The sequence below is a fragment of the Lampetra planeri genome, chromosome 6 (assembly GCF_965212315.1).
Source record: "Lampetra planeri chromosome 6, kcLamPlan1.2.h2, whole genome shotgun sequence".
Classification (NCBI taxonomy): Eukaryota; Metazoa; Chordata; class Hyperoartia; order Petromyzontiformes; family Petromyzontidae; genus Lampetra; species Lampetra planeri.
Genome location: NC_136112.1, coordinates 15,845,081 through 15,862,666, shown reverse-complemented (window position 1 = coordinate 15,862,666; position 17,586 = coordinate 15,845,081). Strand labels below are relative to the sequence as shown.

The 17,586-nt window shown below is 53.9% G+C and overlaps 1 protein-coding gene across 1 annotated transcript in view; it reads right to left on the bottom strand.

Moving 5' to 3' along the window:
* LOC144719610 (voltage-dependent N-type calcium channel subunit alpha-1B-like) overlaps positions 1-17,586 on the bottom strand; it is a 156,980-nt gene that overhangs the window by 45,263 nt on the left and 94,131 nt on the right. The window contains exons 35-40 of the mRNA XM_078595691.1: positions 15,560-15,724; positions 11,955-12,065; positions 9,155-9,238; positions 3,195-3,311; positions 2,238-2,303; positions 1,192-1,283 (exon numbers count right to left, since the gene is read on the bottom strand). Coding sequence (XP_078451817.1) covers positions 1,192-1,283; positions 2,238-2,303; positions 3,195-3,311; positions 9,155-9,238; positions 11,955-12,065; positions 15,560-15,724 — 635 coding nt within the window. The remainder of the gene's footprint in view (positions 1-1,191; positions 1,284-2,237; positions 2,304-3,194; positions 3,312-9,154; positions 9,239-11,954; positions 12,066-15,559; positions 15,725-17,586) is intronic.

Below are 17,586 nucleotides of genomic sequence, written 5' to 3'. Positions count from 1 at the left end.
TAGCTCTGCGTCTAACATCAGCAGCCGTACGGCAAGAAGAAGACTGTATTCTTAGGTTTTTTCGGTAAAGTCACATAGGTAATTTTTTTAAATTAAAATTAATACAAGTAAAATAAAAATAAAATAAAAATCACGACGTTTCGGAGGCAACACAAGCTTCCGTCTTCAGGTGGAACCGTCACAGCACGATAGCTGTATCAAGTGAAGAGAAATTCCAAGAAAAAGTCCTTGTATATATACTGGTTGAGGGTGGGAGGAGCCAAGGTAGGCCCCTGGATATTATTATTATTGTGAGGTTCGGTGCGGCTGAAGCACGCTGTTAGGAATGAGCCTTTGTTGTGTAGACTCGTTGAAATCGGAGGTTCCAAGAGTTGTTAAGGTGAGGCTGATGTAAAGGTGCGTCTACATGGGACTGAGCCTTTTGTTATGTAGAGGTGGTCCGGCTGAAACCGCTGCCAGGAATGAGTCTTTGTTGTGTAGACTGGTTGAACTGGGAGGTTCTAAGAGTTGTCAAGGTGCGGCTGCTGTGAATGGGACTGAGCCTTTGTTATGTAGATGAAACAGCACTTTGCTACGTTGCTGGGATTAATTCTAGATTTGCCAAATATGTGTGGAAGTTGACGAACGCTTGTGTCGAAACGTCGTAGTTTCTTCTTATTTTCTTTGAACCTATCTACGTGACTTTACCGAAAGACCCGTAAACCATATAATCGATGATGTATTGAAAGATGTTTGTTTGTTGTTGTTGTTGTTGTTGTCATTTGTCCATCATTCTTCTCTCAACTCATTGAGTACGAAGTGGTACAGGACCGAGTCTCGTCTGGGTACCAGTCAGCTTCCCGCACATGCGTGGGCCACCACGCACGCACACACACACACACGCACGCACGCACACACACACACACACGCACACACACACACGCCACACACACGCACACACACACACGCCACACACACGCACACACACACACGCCACACACACGCACACACACGCACACGCACACACACACACGCACACGCACACACACGCCACACACACGCACACACACACACGCCACACACACGCACACACACACACGCCACACACACGCACACGCACGCACACGCACACACACGCACACACACAGTGGGACTGGGGGGGGGCCCGAGCCGGCAGCGCGTTTGAGATGATGCGGCGGCGGCAACGGTCACCTGAATAGAAGCATCAGCGCTTGGAAGAACGTTCGAAAGTTGTTATGGCGGTTGATCCCGTAGCCGTCATCCAGCGCTATATTGCCAAACACCTGCAAACGACACCAACGTGAAAATCCACCCTGGGCCACGGTTCCCACTGCCCGGTCACCGCCACAGGCGCGGGATAAAACAACGACGGAATGCGCGCGCTTGTACACATCGTGTCTGTGGGCAGGGTCGCCACGTGTGTGTGCGTTTTAGTCGGCAGAAAAAAAGCTTCGTAGCTCTTCGGATTTCTCCAGGATAAAGATTCTGATTCTGACTGTGTGGCAAGTGTGTATGTGTGCGTGACTGTATGGTGAGTGTGTAGTGTGTATGTGTCCAGGACTCTGTGGAACTCACAAATCCTTGAGAGATCTGGGTACACATTCTCATCGGTGAGCTCCTCTGGTGGGCAAGGCGGCGTTGGCTGGGTGATATACCCCGCATGCCCAGCCACCGCATTCGCAAGCATCTTCTATTTGGCCGGATAAGAGGGGGCTAAACAGGTGTGACACGGGCTAGAGAAGATATGGACTGATGAGGTAGAGGAGGATGTGGAGCTGAGTGGATTTGTCGAAGACCGGTACCAGCGTTGTCAAGTTCGGCCTCTATGGAGGAGGCTCGTGAAGGACGCTGCTACTGGGCAGTTGGAGGCAGTCGCCCTCCAACAACAGCGGAGGGCGGAGTAGCGACGCTCACAACAACGAGCGGAGCGCCCGGCGACTAAAATGCAGCAAGTTGGCAAGTAAGGCACAGATGGCGCATTTGCCAGTCATCTCACTCAACCCATGGCAGCTGGGTCTGTTCTGTGACCTCCTGCCAGCGAGCCTTCGACACTTCACGTGGCCTCAAAGTGCACTTGGCATGGCACAAGTGTTGTGGTGACATCACCGCCACTTAGTGGCAAACGGCGGTTGTTGTTGAGACTGTGTGATGTGTGAGTGTGTGTGCGAGACTGTGTGTGGTGTGTGCGAGACTGTGTGGTGTGCGAGTGTGTGTGCGTGACCATGAGCAGACTGTACCTGCATGCCGATGATGGCGTAGATGAAGAAGAGCATCCCAATGAGCAGACAGACGTACGGCAAAGCCTGCAACACACCACCCCGTCACGTCACGCGTACGCTGGAAACTAACTCGTCTGCTTCTCCACTGCAATGTAACATTTCAACATGCGCATCTAACACAGGCCTCATCCCTCTGGGGTCAACAACACGGGCATCACTTTGTGTTCAAAGTAAACCGTGATCGTCCTGTGGATAGACTCGCCCACGCCATAGTAAGGTGTAATTTCCACCTCTGGCTGAAGATTGCAAGCACGAAATGAGCACCAATACATCAATGGTCATTGAAGCAGGAAACGACTTTGGCTTTTGAAAACCAAAGATTATATATATTAGTTTCATACGCCACAGCGATTTATACATTTTTATAATATCACAGGGTAAAAACCCTGGATGGACAGCAAGAGATGAGCGCGATGCTGTGGAGATGCCGCGTCCGCACGGCACGGCGCGAGCGAGCCCGCGTAAGCAGCGCCCACGCCCGCACGTATGTACGCACGTAACGTTACGTGTACTTCACGTAAGGTTACGCACGTAACGTTACGTGTACGTTACACACGTAAGGTTATGTACGTAACGTAACGTTGCGTGCAACGCTCTGTGGCGCAAGTCAGAGCGTCTTCCTGCTCTCGTCGCCATCGCCAACCACCTGACCCGTCGATGGGAATTCCACATTCCCATCGAGGGGCAGCACTGCGATTCACTCGCCGTGCGAGCGTGCTCAGCCTCAGTGCCAGTCTGCCAAGCAGTGAGCGAGAGTTACTGTACACGGCAGTTGACAATGCTCACAACTTAACTCAATCACGCACACGATGATCAGCGATTTGATTTTTGTTGTTGTTGTTCAGCGTTAAAACCTTCATCTCGAATTATCTACGCGCAGCGCCGCGCCGCCGCGTGGCACCAACGCGTGGGCACCTTGAAGGACTGCACGAAGGTCCAGAGCAGGATGCGGATGGTGTAGCCCTGGCGTAGCAGCTTGATGAGACGGGCGGCGCGGAACAGCCGCAGGAAACTCAGGTTGATGAAATTGTTCTGCGGGGGTGGAGGGGGGGGTGGTAGGGACACGAGACGGGCCTCAGCGACGGGCTCGACACGCGCGCGAGAGAGAGAGGGGGGCAGCAAAACTCATCGCCCGAGGTTCAACGCCCCCGCGGCAGGTGTGAGTTTCACAGGTAGAGACACTTTGCCGCTGTACTTGAGAAAACAGATTCTGGCTTAACCCTAAATGTCCCCTTTCCTACGTGCGCTATAACCCCACCTGTGTCTCACCGGCACTGGAAGGGCCTCCAACTCAGAGCTGCTGCCGCCAACTCAAATGTTTGAAGAAAACATCACTTGCCAGAAATCTGTCCCATCTACTGCTTCCCTTTCCTCCGTGGAATCCGTAGGGGGCCCTATTATCTCATTTGAAACTCATTTGTCAATCACCTCCACGATGCAGCGCAGAGTTTGGTTTCTGCTCCGATGTGAACGCTCCGTCGTGCGAGTCAAGAGCTACTGCCAACCACTGGAACCGGGGATGGAAATTCCATATTCCCATGGAGGGGCAGCACTGCCGTTAACTCGCCGTGCGAGCGTGCTCAACCCCAGTGTCAGTCTGCCAAGCGATGAGTGAGAGTTACTGTACACACCAATGTACAATGCTCACTACTTCACTCAATCATGCACACGATTATCAGCGATTGATTTTTTTCGTTCGGCGTTAAAACTTCACATTGATTCCCTGCCACTTACCCAAGTCAACATTATCAATTATTTATGTTATGTTTGCAGCTCATGCTAACGTGCCATGGAAACGCAGCCATGAGGCAGCCCTAGAAAGTAATTGGACTGCGGTGATAGCGACGGAACGTGCACGCAAGCCGGTCGGAATTTATTTTGTGCCATGCAATTTTTTTTAATTCCTGTATATAAAGTAGTGTGTCGAAGTAGGATCCATATATATAATAGAGATGGTCCTTGCCTATCGATCTGGCAGTTAATCAGCATGGGGGTTAGCCCCACCCTGCTGGTGGGACAATGAATGTTGCAATTGGTCCAGAGCTGACTCGTACGAAACTAAAGCTGCTGAAAGTAAATCACTCCCAGAAGGCTGTGGCCGAGGGGATGTGCATTTTTTGTTTTACGTGGATAGGATGGGGGGAGGAGGCGTAGCGTCCGCCTGTTTATCTGTTACCTACTCGTTAAAACGTATTCTCGCCGACGCCTTCGTTTTAACCATTAAATAACTGCTGCATTCGCCGCGGCTTCAACGCAGGCTGTGCAAGGTTTTTTGTCGGCTATTCGCCGGGACGCCCTGACGTCTTGGCCCACGCGTGCCCTGTCCGACCCGCGTGCGTTTGGCTGTTAGCGGCTGTGACCTCCTGCGTCGGGTCGTAGTGCGGCATCTACACACCTCATCACCGTAACCCGTCCAAAGCCACCACAAGTGCACGGACGTCCACTCAAATCGTGTGACGTTTTAAGAAGGCGACGTTTGCCCGACTTATCCCGAGAGCGAACCTCTTTTGCCCGCGGACCAGGAAGGGCGGCCTTAGCGTGCAGCCCGACGGACACGCTCTGGGAGGGATGTGACGACTGTGCAACCAACCACTGTGTGGACTTGCTGTGGCCGCTTTGTGCCTGCAGCACGAGCGGGTCTGACGGTGCGAGTTCACAAGCACGGCGACGAGCGTGTAAGTGGGCCCTGCTAATAACCCTGGGGGGGAGGGGGGGTGGAGGGTGGGTGGAGGGTCGGTGGGGAGGGGGTGTAGAGGGGGTGGGGATGGGGGGTGGAGGGGGTGTAGAGGGGGGGGTGGATGGGGGGTGGAGGGGGTGTAGAGGGGGGGGTGGAGGGGGGGTGGAGGGGGGGGTGGAGGGGGTGGGGAGGGGGTGTAGAGGGGGATGGGGAGCGGGGGTGGAGGGGATGTAGAGGGGGTGGGGAGGGGAGTGGAAGGGTGGTGAGTGGGGAGGGGGAGTGGAGGGGGTGGGTGGAGGGGGGGTGGAGGGGGTGGAGGGGGGGGGTGGAGGGGGGGGTGGAGGGGATGTAGAGGGGGTGGGGAGGGGGGCTGGAGGGGGTGGGGATGGGGTTAGGTGGAGGGGGTAAGGAGGGGGTAAGGAGGGGTGGGGAGTGGGGAGGGGGGTGGGGAGGGGGGTGGAGGGGGTGGGTGGACGATGTGGGCGGAGGGGGGGGTGGAGGGGGTGGGGAGGGGGGGGTGGAGGGGTGGGGAGTTGGGAGGGGGGTGGAGGGGGTGGGGAGGGGGGTGGAGGGGGTGGGTGGACGATGTGGGTGGAGGGGGGGTGGAGGGGGGTGGGGAGGGGGGGGTGGAGAGTGGGGAGGGGGGTAGAGGGGGTGGGTGGAGGGGGGTGGAGGGGGAGGCTCTGCATTGCAAGAATACTCAGAGAGACCCCCCCCCCCCCTTAGCGAGAAGCGAACACATCTTACCCGCTTATGCTCAGCACAGGCATAGTCACACGTGTGTGTCTGTGTGTGTGGTTATGCCTTTTAACGTGACGTGTATATAGCGTACGCGATGCAATGCGTGTGCTGTGACAGGCTTGTGAAGCGGTCAAAATGGAAGAGGAGCACAATTACCACTTGCTGATTGGTCCAAAGCGGATGAAAGGATGGGTTCAGTGATGGAATCAGATGGTAGGCAGGAGAGCGAAATGGATTACACAAACATACAACATACACACGGATGTTAGGGAGATATCGCGTGGATCACAAACGTAATCACATAATGGCAGGCGCTGGAATACACAACAACAACAACAAGGCGGATGATCTGCAACACAGAGATGGGTATTTCCAGGTGAGTGGGTGGGCAGCTGCGTGCCCAGCCGCCTCATCCCACAGCCCCGGCACCGCGGACACTTCCACTGTGACCGCTCGCTCGGCCTGGCAACGGGCGGTGGCAGAGACGGCGGAGGCAATGCCACCGGGAGCCGATCGTTCACGGAGCCCAAAGCGCTTGGAGCAATCGCCCAGCAGGAGTTTCACAACCGTCAACTTTTGCCCGCTGGAGATTTCCGTTGAGGCCCGCGATGCCAGCCCAGCTGAGCGATGCGGGACACCGGTGCGGGGGGGGGGGAGAGAGGCTGCGGCACATCCGGATGAACCAATCCCAGCGCACGTGCTCCGAGGGGAGCTTGTAAATCGTACGTTTTGCGTTGTGTTTTCGGACCAAGAGTCCACAGAGCTTTGGATAGAAAGGAACGACATCTAGAGTCTGCACAGCGGCTCGTATGCCGTGAATGAGGGACACGTGATTTCATGTCCAGGAGGTCAAACGAGCCAAGCGATGATGGACCGTATTCTCTGGATTAAGACGCACTCTTTTTCCCTGTTTTTTTCAAGTAAAGGTTGGGAATCCGTATCATAATCTGGCAAATATGTTGTGTGCGTGCGTGTGTGAGCATCAAAGGTGGCCGGTAGGGCGCTGGCCACCCATCTCCTCATGTGACTTGCCGGCCTTCATAGGTGCTCACTAATAGCACACGTCTCGACAGTCTCTTAAGGCTATCCAGGGGATCTTTGTCTTTGTCCACGTAGGACCCCATTAAAACCCACAGCAGCCTGGTCTCGGCTCGCTGATGAAAGCTGCAAGAACGAATGTCATCATCGCTTGCAGCTGGGGTTTGCATTGTCCCCCCTCCCCCTAATGTTGAGGGGAAATGGGTGAGGTTCAGGACTGTGGCTCATGCACCAGCTATAGCTGCATTGGGAATACAGTCTATACTTCCCCGGAGACCCTGGCTGATGGAGGAGGTGTTCCGGCTAGCTGAGAAAAGGTGGCAGGCCCACTACCACCACCTACAACATCCCACAAAGGAGAATGAGGAGGCTCACCGCAGGCTGATTGTAACAACTAGCAGGGCATCTCCCTCCTCAGTGTGCCAGGAAAGATCCTCGCAAGGATTCTTCAACATCACCTTGACAGGCAAGATAAGGAGAGGCTTGAGGAGTCCCAGTGTGGTTTCAGAATGGGTTGGTCCTGCACAGAAGCTATACGATGTGTCTGTCTAGTACAGCAGCGGTGTAAGGAATCTCAACAGGACCTACAGCTCTGCATTATTGACCTGGTCAAGGCCTATGAAGCGATCACTAGGAGTCAGAACCATTACCTGTTCACCTTTGGGTGCGGCAGCAATATCCTCTGGCTCCTACATCATATCACATATTTTTTTATCACGTAATTTGAGACACTTTACATGGCTGTACCAAAGGAATTTCCATCTTAGGAGGCTGATCGATGCCCGGGTGACCTCCTGTCAAGTGAGCCTCTGACCCTTCCCGTGGCCCTCAAGGTACACCTAGCCTGGCACATGCGCTGTTGGTGACGTAACCGCCACTTAGTGGTGAATGGTGGCTGTTGTTGGTGTTGGTGTAGTGCGTGTGACCAGATTTGCATAAATGTATTTACACCGATCGCAAGTTCGTTTGGGGTACGTTTAGCTTTTCGGAGCATTCTGTAATCCTGAGAATACGGTATTTATCGACACGCAGTTTTGCAAATAAAGAATGACAGCTGGGATTGGCCACGGGGAGCGAATACTTCAGAACCCATCAAACGAAACGGACGTGCTAAAATTTAGCTGCAGCGAGCCATGAATCGTTAAACAAATGTCCATTAATTCCACATTCGAATGTGAGTTGAGTAACTTAAAAAAGCGATGTAAACTCAAGGCCTGGATTGCACAGTTCCACCTGCCGCCACTCTCGGTGTAAAGTCCACAACTCGCCTCCTGCACACGTCAACCCGGCTATTTATGTGGCCACTCACATTCTCCACAACGACCTAAGTTATTATTTTGTGTGTTATGTAGTTTTGCGTCCAACTAGGACCAATATCTATAAACAGTTTGCCAGCATTGGTTCAAGCAAGCCGGACACTGCATATGAGGCAAGGAATGTCGCAATTGGTCTAAAGGTTGCTTGTACTGAATCAATGCTGCCGAAATCACGCACTCCCAGAAGGCCGTGCGGGTGATGGGATGCGTAAAGAAGAAAACAACGTTATCGTTTCGATCTGTGGAGGGGCAGATTAGTGATGGAGGCGTCTTGTCTGCTTGTGTATCATCCTGAAACCCCGAGCGAGCTCACGGTCGGTACGGACGCACGGCTGTCTAAACGGCGGAGGGCTGAGGGAGCGGGCAGGCCGGCAATTTGGCGCAGCGCGACAGCCGGCCACACAGCGAGGGGAGAGGCCCCCTGCGGGCAATGGCTCTGTGGCCTCCCTGGGAAAGCAAGCGGTGGTTACACACGAAGCAGAGCTGGGCCACGGGCGAAGTTGTCGGGAGCAGCCGTGAGATGCAACTCGATTTAAAAAACATATCCCGCATTTGTAAAGAAAAGCAGACTCGCAAGCAGGCAGAGGTCGTAGGGGGGAATGACGCGCCAGCAGAACGCACCGATTCGCAATGCATTATAAAATAAGGGGATGATGGGGACATGTGCTGCGAATGTAAATACAAAATAAACGATGCAAGGCGGTGAATGAGGTTGAAGCAAGAGGGCAAATGGAGATGTCAGGTACTGCATTTGGTACACATTTAATATGTGGGATGGGAACGGGGTCGCCACCTTCTCCGCAGACCAAACCCTGGGCACGTTTCTCAGTCGGCACGAGTCATTTAAACCCGTGCAGTTTGCTGAAATAAAGTTCCACGCAACACCGGCAACCAGACCTCGGACTGTTTCGGGTCAAGCCTGGGCAGGTGGCGACCCTAGATGGGAATGTGGGATGTGGAGTTGGATTCGACAATGCAGGAGGCGCGGGTCAGAAGAGGACAGGCGGGAGGCAGCAGGTGAGCGGGGTATTATTGTGAGGTCACGCAGGAGAGGTGAGGGTGGTGAGGGCGTGGTGGCGAGTGCCATTGCGTGTGGCGCTCACCACGAGTTCCGTCACTAAAATGTCCGTGACGCTCCCTCCGACGGTGACGAGGTCGAAGACATTCCAAGCGTCGCGGAAATAATTCTGAAAAGAAATAAAAACGTGATGTCGATGACGATGACAATCACATCGTTGTTCCTCAAACGGCACGCGTGCAAACATCGGCACCGCCTTATATCAGAAGCAGAACGTCGTGCACAATAAAAACTGAGGGGCCGCGTCGATGGCAGCGTCCAATCACACGCCGACAAGTCTCCCCACGCTCGTCATTAACACCGCCCTGTACAGCAGAAGCCCGCGAGAGCACGCGCGCGGATCCGAATCTGCAAACGATGAGAAAACCCGCCACAACAGGAAACCCGCTTGTTGTACACACAGGCCACGCTCTTGTGTGTTGCTGCAGAAACTCGCGCGGCGTGCAAGGATCATGTTTTGGGGGCCTTCTTTCCAAACGGAGCACTAACCGGCTGCAGTAGCCCTCACGCTACCCCGGGGTTACCGTTGCCGTCAACCTACCCCGTGGTTACCGTTGCCGTGAATCTCACCCCGTGGTTACCGTTGCCGTGAATCTCACCCCGTGGTTACCGTTGCCGTGAATCTCACCCCGTGGTTACCGTTGCCGTGAATCTCACCCCGTGGTTACCGTTGCCGTGAACCTACCCCGTGGTTACCGTTGCCATGAATCTCACCCCGTGGTTACCGTTGCCGTGAATCTCACCCCGTGGTTACCGTTGCCGTGAATCTCACCCCGTGGTTACCGTTGCCGTGAATGTACCCCGTGGTTACCATTGCCATGAATCTCACCCCATGGTTACCGTTGCCATGAATCTCACCCCGTGGTTACCGTTGCCGTGAATCTCACCCCGTGGTTACCGTTGCCATGAATCTCACCCCGTGGTTACCGTTGCCATGAACCTCACCCCGTGGTTACCGTTGCCATGAATCTCACCCCGTGGTTACCGTTGCCATGAACCTCACCCCGTGGTTACCGTTGCCGTGAATCTCACCCCGTGGTTACCGTTGCCATGAATCTCACCCCGTGGTTACCGTTGCCGTGAATCTCACCCCGTGGTTACCGTTGCCATGAATCTCACCCCGTGGTTACCGTTGCCATGAATCTCACCCCGGGGTTACCGTTGCCGTGAATCTCACCCCGTGGTTACCGTTGCCATGAATCTCACCCCGTGGTTACCGTTGCCATGAATCTCACCCCGGGGTTACCGTTGCCGTGAATCTCACCCCGTGGTTACCATTGCCGTGACTCTCACCCCGTGGTTACCGTTGCCGTGAATCTCACCCCGTGGTTACCGTTGCCGTGAATCTCACCCCGTGGTTACCGTGAATCTCACCCCGTGGTTACCGTTGCCGTGAATCTCACCCCGTGGTTACCGTTGCCGTGACTCTCACCCCGTGGTTACCGTTGCCGTGAATCTCACCCCGTGGTTACCGTGAATCTCACCCCGTGGTTACCGTTGCCGTGAATCTCACCCCGTGGTTACCGTTGCCGTGACTCTCACCCCGTGGTTACCGTTGCCGTGAATGTACTCCGTGGTTACCGTTGCCGTGAATCTCACCCCGTGGTTACCATTGCCGTGAATCTCACCCCGTGGTTACCGTTGCCGTGAATCTCACCCCGTGGTTACCGTGAATCTCACCCCGTGGTTACCGTTGCCGTGATTCTCACCCCGTGGTTACCGTGAATCTCACCCCGTGGTTACCGTTGCCGTGAATCTCACCCATCGCTTCCTCCGCCCGTTTTGAGCACTCGGGTCTACCAGACACTGACGATCTCACACTCATCAGCACTGTGCTCAATCACCACACTACGGCTACCCACTCAGTCACTCACTCACCCACTCACCACACTGCAAGTCACCTCACCTCTCTCTTTGCTTCTAACCCTCGCACCGCTCCGCTTTGCAAATTCCCTCCCATCGTCTATTCTCCCCAGGTTAAAACAACCTTGCTCAATCCAAGAAACATGTCGACTTTTTATTTCCTACAACTTTGACAATAGTGCTGTCTGTTGCTGGCCATTTGATATTTTTGGGGCTTTTTGGCCCGGTGCTCAGCAACTTCCTGCCATTGTACAGGACGTGGCGACGCCTCTTCCGAGGGTGGCGCACACCAATCCCACCAACCAGCAGCCGTCAAAGTGCCGTCTGTCGATGTAAGCCCCCGTTACGTTGGTGCAGATAAAACAATTGCAGGTATGCAAACGGGCAGCTTGCGGTTTGTATTAGCTTAGGTGTAATTTAGCAGCAGCTCAGATGTGGCTGGGAAATGATTACTATTATTATTGAGCTGATTTACCCTGCTAAGTTTTCTCGGTCGGGGGCAATGTTGTTTAGCGTAACGCCAATTGCTTAATTCGCGGGTAACGTTTTAGCCAAGGCAAGTTTGGCCAACACCGGCTACATTTTACGGGTTGTTTTTGTTTTGTTCAGCAGCTATGGCAGGAGACCAGAAAACCCGGAGGAAACCCAAGCAGGGAGAGTATGAGAACAAACTCCACGCACAAAAGTGTGACCACCCTAACGCCAAGATGCTGTCAGAAGTGGACCAAGGGATGATGCGCACTGTGCTCGTCAACGCCGGGTGATTCCGCTCCCGGCTCACTCGCTGCGAGGAGTGGGGGGCACACGCGCGCGGTGACCGCGCCGGCGCCAACAAGCCGGTGCGGCGCAACGCGCGGCAGCCCCCGGGGAGCCGCGAGCGATTCCCGTGCACGGCCGCAGAGCTCTCGCGTCCTCGGCGCCGCTCGGCACAGGCCGAGACGCCGCGCCCCGGACGCACGTACCAGGAAGCCGAAGCCGACGAGTTTCAAGATGCACTCCAGGGAAAAGACGATGGTGAAAATAATGTTGAGGTATTTCAACGAGTCGTCGTAGGCGGCCGGCGCGCCGTAGAACTGCACTCGCGCACACACACGCGGGGAGACGTCCACCTGCACGTGTGGTGAACCGCAGGAAACAAAGATCCCCACCCCCCCGTACAGCTTTAAGAGACTGTGCTGTTTGCGAGTAGCACCGATGAAGGCCGGCACTGTGGCACACGAGGGGGTGGGTGGCCAGCACCGCGCCCGGCCGCCTTTGCCTCCCTAGTGGCGATGTTTTCTACACACCGCGCCGGGTACTCATTTGAGACTGAGTCGACCCAGGGGAGGGCCAGGACCGGTTCAGATAATCGTGACTTGTGGTTGGCCATGAGCGGAAATCGAACTCGGGTTTCCAGGTTCGTAGCCCAGCTCACTAAATGCTGCGCCACCGCTCCACACGTTGAAGCAGACCTGGTAGAATGTACTTCACGCACACTGAGAGATATGGACCCAGACTACCCTGCATGGATCGCATGAGCATTGCCTCACCACACCTCACAGCCATAGGTGTTATGTAAAAGCGTATGTCTGGATATCTAGATGCAGTGGCGGCTCCTGCAAAATCTCTCAGGGGGGGCAAATGTCTGGATGATTGATAAGGATAAGGTCCACCCATGCAATGGATAAATTAACAGCTTAAGCATGTAAAGGCAACTTCACTTCTTTAATATTAATGAAACATAAAGTGACTCTTACAATACATCTTGTTTGTTTCTATACTCACTATTAAAACAAACCACTCATGTTTCTTTTATTAAAGATTCCGCTAGGTGGCGACAAATTATATTGTTGGATGAAACGTGCTTACGTATGATGACGTAAGCACGTATGATGACGTAAGCACGTTAGGGCGAGCCCTCCCGGAAGCCATAGAGAATGCATTGCAGCGCCCCCGTTCGAAAAAAAACATCTTTGAATGTAAGTCTATGGGACCACTCGGGGCGATTCTCAGCTGGAGGGAAATCGCCCAAAAAGAGGCGGTACTCCACAGAACGTGACATGACGCTGATTGGACTATATCCAGAGGCACAGTGACGGCTAGCGTAACTCTGTGGTTGAATGACATTGGTGGTGCGTCGCCCAATCGCCCTAATGAAGATACCGCCCCTGTCTAGATGTGAAGTCGAAAGTAGGAACTAACATCAACCCGTTAATGTTATAGTGTCGAGAGCGCCGATTCGAAATATTACAATTCCAATGCACAAATGAATCTGGTGATCCGAGTTCAGCTGCTGCCTACGGCTAACATCAGTGGCGAGAAATCTGTAAACCGGTCCTTGGCATCCCCATTTCACGAAAGCCGCTCTGCCCAGCATCAACAACCGCCCCGAGCCACACTGAGGCTCGACACTCTCCAGCGGGAGAGTCCTGCCGAGTTGTCTCAGCAGGGGGCGATGCTGCTGCTGTGTTGAGTGATTCCAGTTGAGTCATGCTGGAGACAGTAATGCAAAATCAGAATATGTATTTCTACTGGAGGAATCAGATGAGCTACGTGATGTCCAATACCTAGGCTGGTTGAAGCCTTTATCCAATAGTAGATTGAAAAAAACGGTACATATTTTTATTATTAGAAATTATCTGTTATTGCAACTCCAATTTTAAATATATCTCACAAATTACTCAACCATTGCCACATCCTCAGGGGTCAATATAACGAGTACTACTTTGTGGGGAAGTCAACAATGGTCATCTTATGGTGATACTCACCACTACCGTAGGAATGTGGAATTTGCATCACTGGTTCAGGGCTGTAAATGGCAATTTACCCGACTCATTTAAACCCAAGCAGTCTGACGACATGGGCTGGGTGACCACGTTGGAGGGCCGTGCTCACCGATTGGCTCTCGGAGATCATCACGAGCGAGTTCTAAGAGCGCCACTCACCGATTGGCTCTCGGAGATCACCACGAGAGAGTTCTGAGAGTGCCACTCACCGATTGGCTCTCGGAGATGACCACGAGCGAGTTCTGAGAGTGCCACTCACCGATTGGCTCTCGGAGATCACCACGAGAGAGTTCTGAGAGTGCCACTCACCGATTGGCTCTCGGAGATCACCACGAGAGAGTTCTGAGAGTGCCACTCACCGATTGGCTCTCGGAGATCATCACGAGCGAGCTCTGAGAGTGCCACTCACCGATTGGCTCTCGGAGATCACCACGAGAGAGTTCTGAGAGTGCCACTCACCGATTGGCTCTCGGAGATCATCACGAGCGAGCTCTGAGAGTGCCACTCACCGATTGGCTCTCGGAGATCATCACGAGCGAGCTCTGAGAGTGCCACTCACCGATTGGCTCTCGGAGATCATCACGAGCGAGTTCTGAGAGCGCCACTCACCGATTGGCTCTCGGAGATCACCACGAGCGAGTTCTGAGAGTGCCACTCACCGATTGGCTCTCGGAGATCATCACGAGCGAGCTCTGAGAGTGCCACTCACCGATTGGCTCTCGGAGATCACCACGAGCGAGTTCTGAGAGCGCCACTCACCGATTGGCTCTCGGAGATCATCACGAGCGAGTTCTGAGAGTGCCACTCACCGATTGGCTCTCGGAGATCATCACGAGCGAGTTCTGAGAGCGCCACTCACCGATTGGCTCTCGGAGATCATCACGAGCGAGTTCTGAGAGCGCCACTCACCGATTGGCTCTCGGAGATCATCACGAGCGAGCTCTGAGAGTGCCACTCACCGATTGGCTCTCGGAGATCACCACGAGCGAGTTCTGAGAGTGCCACTCACCGATTGGCTCTCGGAGATCACCACGAGCGAGTTCTGAGAGTGCCACTCACCGATTGGCTCTCGGAGATCACCACGAGCGAGTTCTGAGAGTGCCACTCACCGATTGGCTCTCGGAGATGACCACGAGCGAGTTCTGAGAGCGCCACTCACCGATTGGCTCTCGGAGATCACCACGAGCGAGTTCTGAGAGCGCCACTCACCGATTGGCTCTCGGAGATCACCACGAGCGAGTTCTGAGAGCGCCACTCACCGATTGGCTCTCGGAGATCACCACGAGCGAGTTCTGAGAGTGCCACTCACCGATTGGCTCTCGGAGATCACCATGAGCGAGTTCTAAGAGTGCCACTCACTGATTGGTCCTTGGAAACCACATTCAAAATCATCATAAGCGTCGTCTTGGAGAAAATGAATAAGAGGATAAATACGTGTCCTTCACACATCTGTCCCTCCACGTGTAAAAAAGTACACATCCCGTCAGCAGCATGGCCTTCTGGGAGCGCATAATTTCAGCAGAGTTAATTAAACAAAAGCAAAACCCTGCAGCGGTTTCGACATTCATTCGTTTGTTGTCCTTCCCCCGCACCTCCGATTTATCGGGATTGGCTACGTACGGTGCAAAAGAAGTTCAACATTCAGTGTCCCATCAGCAGCAGAGTGAGGCTTGCTCGAACCAATGCTGGTAAACTGCCCAGATGTTAACGGACAAGGAGCCTCTCCGCGAGACGCGGGTCCTGGTGTGCCGCAAAACGACACCCCGCACCCCCGCGCCGCGCCCTCGCGCCAACCCGCTCACCTTCATCATGAGCACGACGGTGTTGAGGGCGATCATGGCCATGATGAAGTAGTCAAAGGGCGGAGACACCACGAACGTCCACACGCGGAAGCGGAGGCTGTTCCGGTCGGCCGGCATGTAGCGCGTGTGCGGGCGCGCGCTGATCGCAAAGTCGATGCACGCCCTCTGCGGCGGGAGGCGGGGAAAGGGGAGAGCGAGCGAGCGGACGGTGCCCCGTCGGGCGTCTTTCAAGCTACGGGCTTCTCCTGCCGGCTCAGCGGAGGCAGAGCGAGCGGCTTCGCCATCGGAAGGTCGCGGAATTCTAATTTCCGGTTTGGGGATTGACCCGCGGCCCCCTCGTTGATAAAATGCGTACCACGTTGTGTGGGAAGCCACCAGTGATTGTTCTATGGATAGATTCACCCTCCGGCCGTAGGGATTTGGCATTGCCGCCACTGCTTCAGGGCTGTAAATAGGAGATGAGTACGGATGCCTCAAGGGGAATTTGACCAAAATAACACTTTGACTGCCTCTGCCAGTGAAGAGGATGTCATTAATATTGCTCCAGTTGAGCGCAGACGGCCAAAAACTGTTGGAAGTGTGCAAAAATTTGAAAGAGATAAAACTGTTGCGTCTGGTTGCCCCTTGGTTGTGACGTTGTGCTGGGGACATTTGGAGACGACCGGACGGCACAGTACACTGGCGCCGGACGCTTAGCGTGCGCACGTGAAGTGGGCACGGCTGTTAACGCACTGCCCTAAGATTCGAATGAACAATAAACAGCGATAGGCATTGAGTGCACTAAAGCCCTCAGCCATACGTAGACCACCAGCTGCTCCCTGTGTGGCCATTTTGTCGTTTAAGGCCATCGAGAAATATGTGGCCAAACAAAAATGTGCCTCAACTTTTTGAGTTGGCGGTTCAAATGGCCGCACGTTCAGTTCTTCTGAACTGGTGATCTGGATAAGGCCGAGATATTTTGTACAAGCAATGCTCATTTTCTTGTCAATCACAGACATTAAATACCAAAATGATTGTGGATATCAGGAATGATTAATTTCCATGAGTAAAACCAACAGCGGTTGTCACTTAAACTTAACCTTGGGTGATCCGTAGGTTGACTCAAACCTTAGATTCATACCCGGCGTAGTATCTGAACATTACCAGCGGAGAGACAAAGTTGACAGGGTGCGATGCTGTCCACAACAAGCTCACACGAGTGACGCTGCCCCTAGCAAGCGCTCCCGCCATTGCACTTTGCTACGATGACGTGTGTAGACCTGTTGGGTGTAGGGGGGGGGGGCTATGCAGCAGCGTGAAGCGACACATAGGGGCCCAGTCGGCCATAAGGGAGCCCCGAATCAACAGATTAACGAGTACATAAATGTTAAGAACATTTTTTGTTGGATTAATGAAAAATTCGGTCCACCGTAGACCAAGCCCGACTAACGCATATAGCCATCGCATCAATGGAGCGTAAAGTTGCGCGATCCACCCCCTTTGAGGAAATCCTAGACCGACGGGGCCAGCATGTAATCGAGACACGTGATATCTTAATTGTGACTATTGTAACCTTTAAATCTTATTATGTCCCCGTGAAACTGTCTTCCTCAGAACGCCGATACACGGTGCAACTAAAATAATACCTATATCGTTATAGCCTACATGTTATTGTGCATGGGGCTAAAAACATCCGTGGCAATTTCAGTAAAAGTGAATCGGGAGAAAGGTGGGGGACTCACATTTGGATCTTGCCTAACCCCACCCCCCCAGTTGCAATAGGTCGATGCGCCCCTGGGTAAACGCACTTGAGAGCTCACGAAGCAACGCTGGCTTGTACCGCGGGAGGTAGGATGGGGCGCCTGTACGGCGTGGTGGCTTGCGCACTGCACTACGATCCCCACAAACCCGGGTTCGATTCCCGGCTAATGGATACGTGTGTGTGTTGACGTTTTTTCGCGCCGCACGTAGCCAACCGTGCTAATCGGAGGTGCGGGGGAAGGACAACAAACTGGACACAAAATGATAATATGAGTGGTGCGCAAACA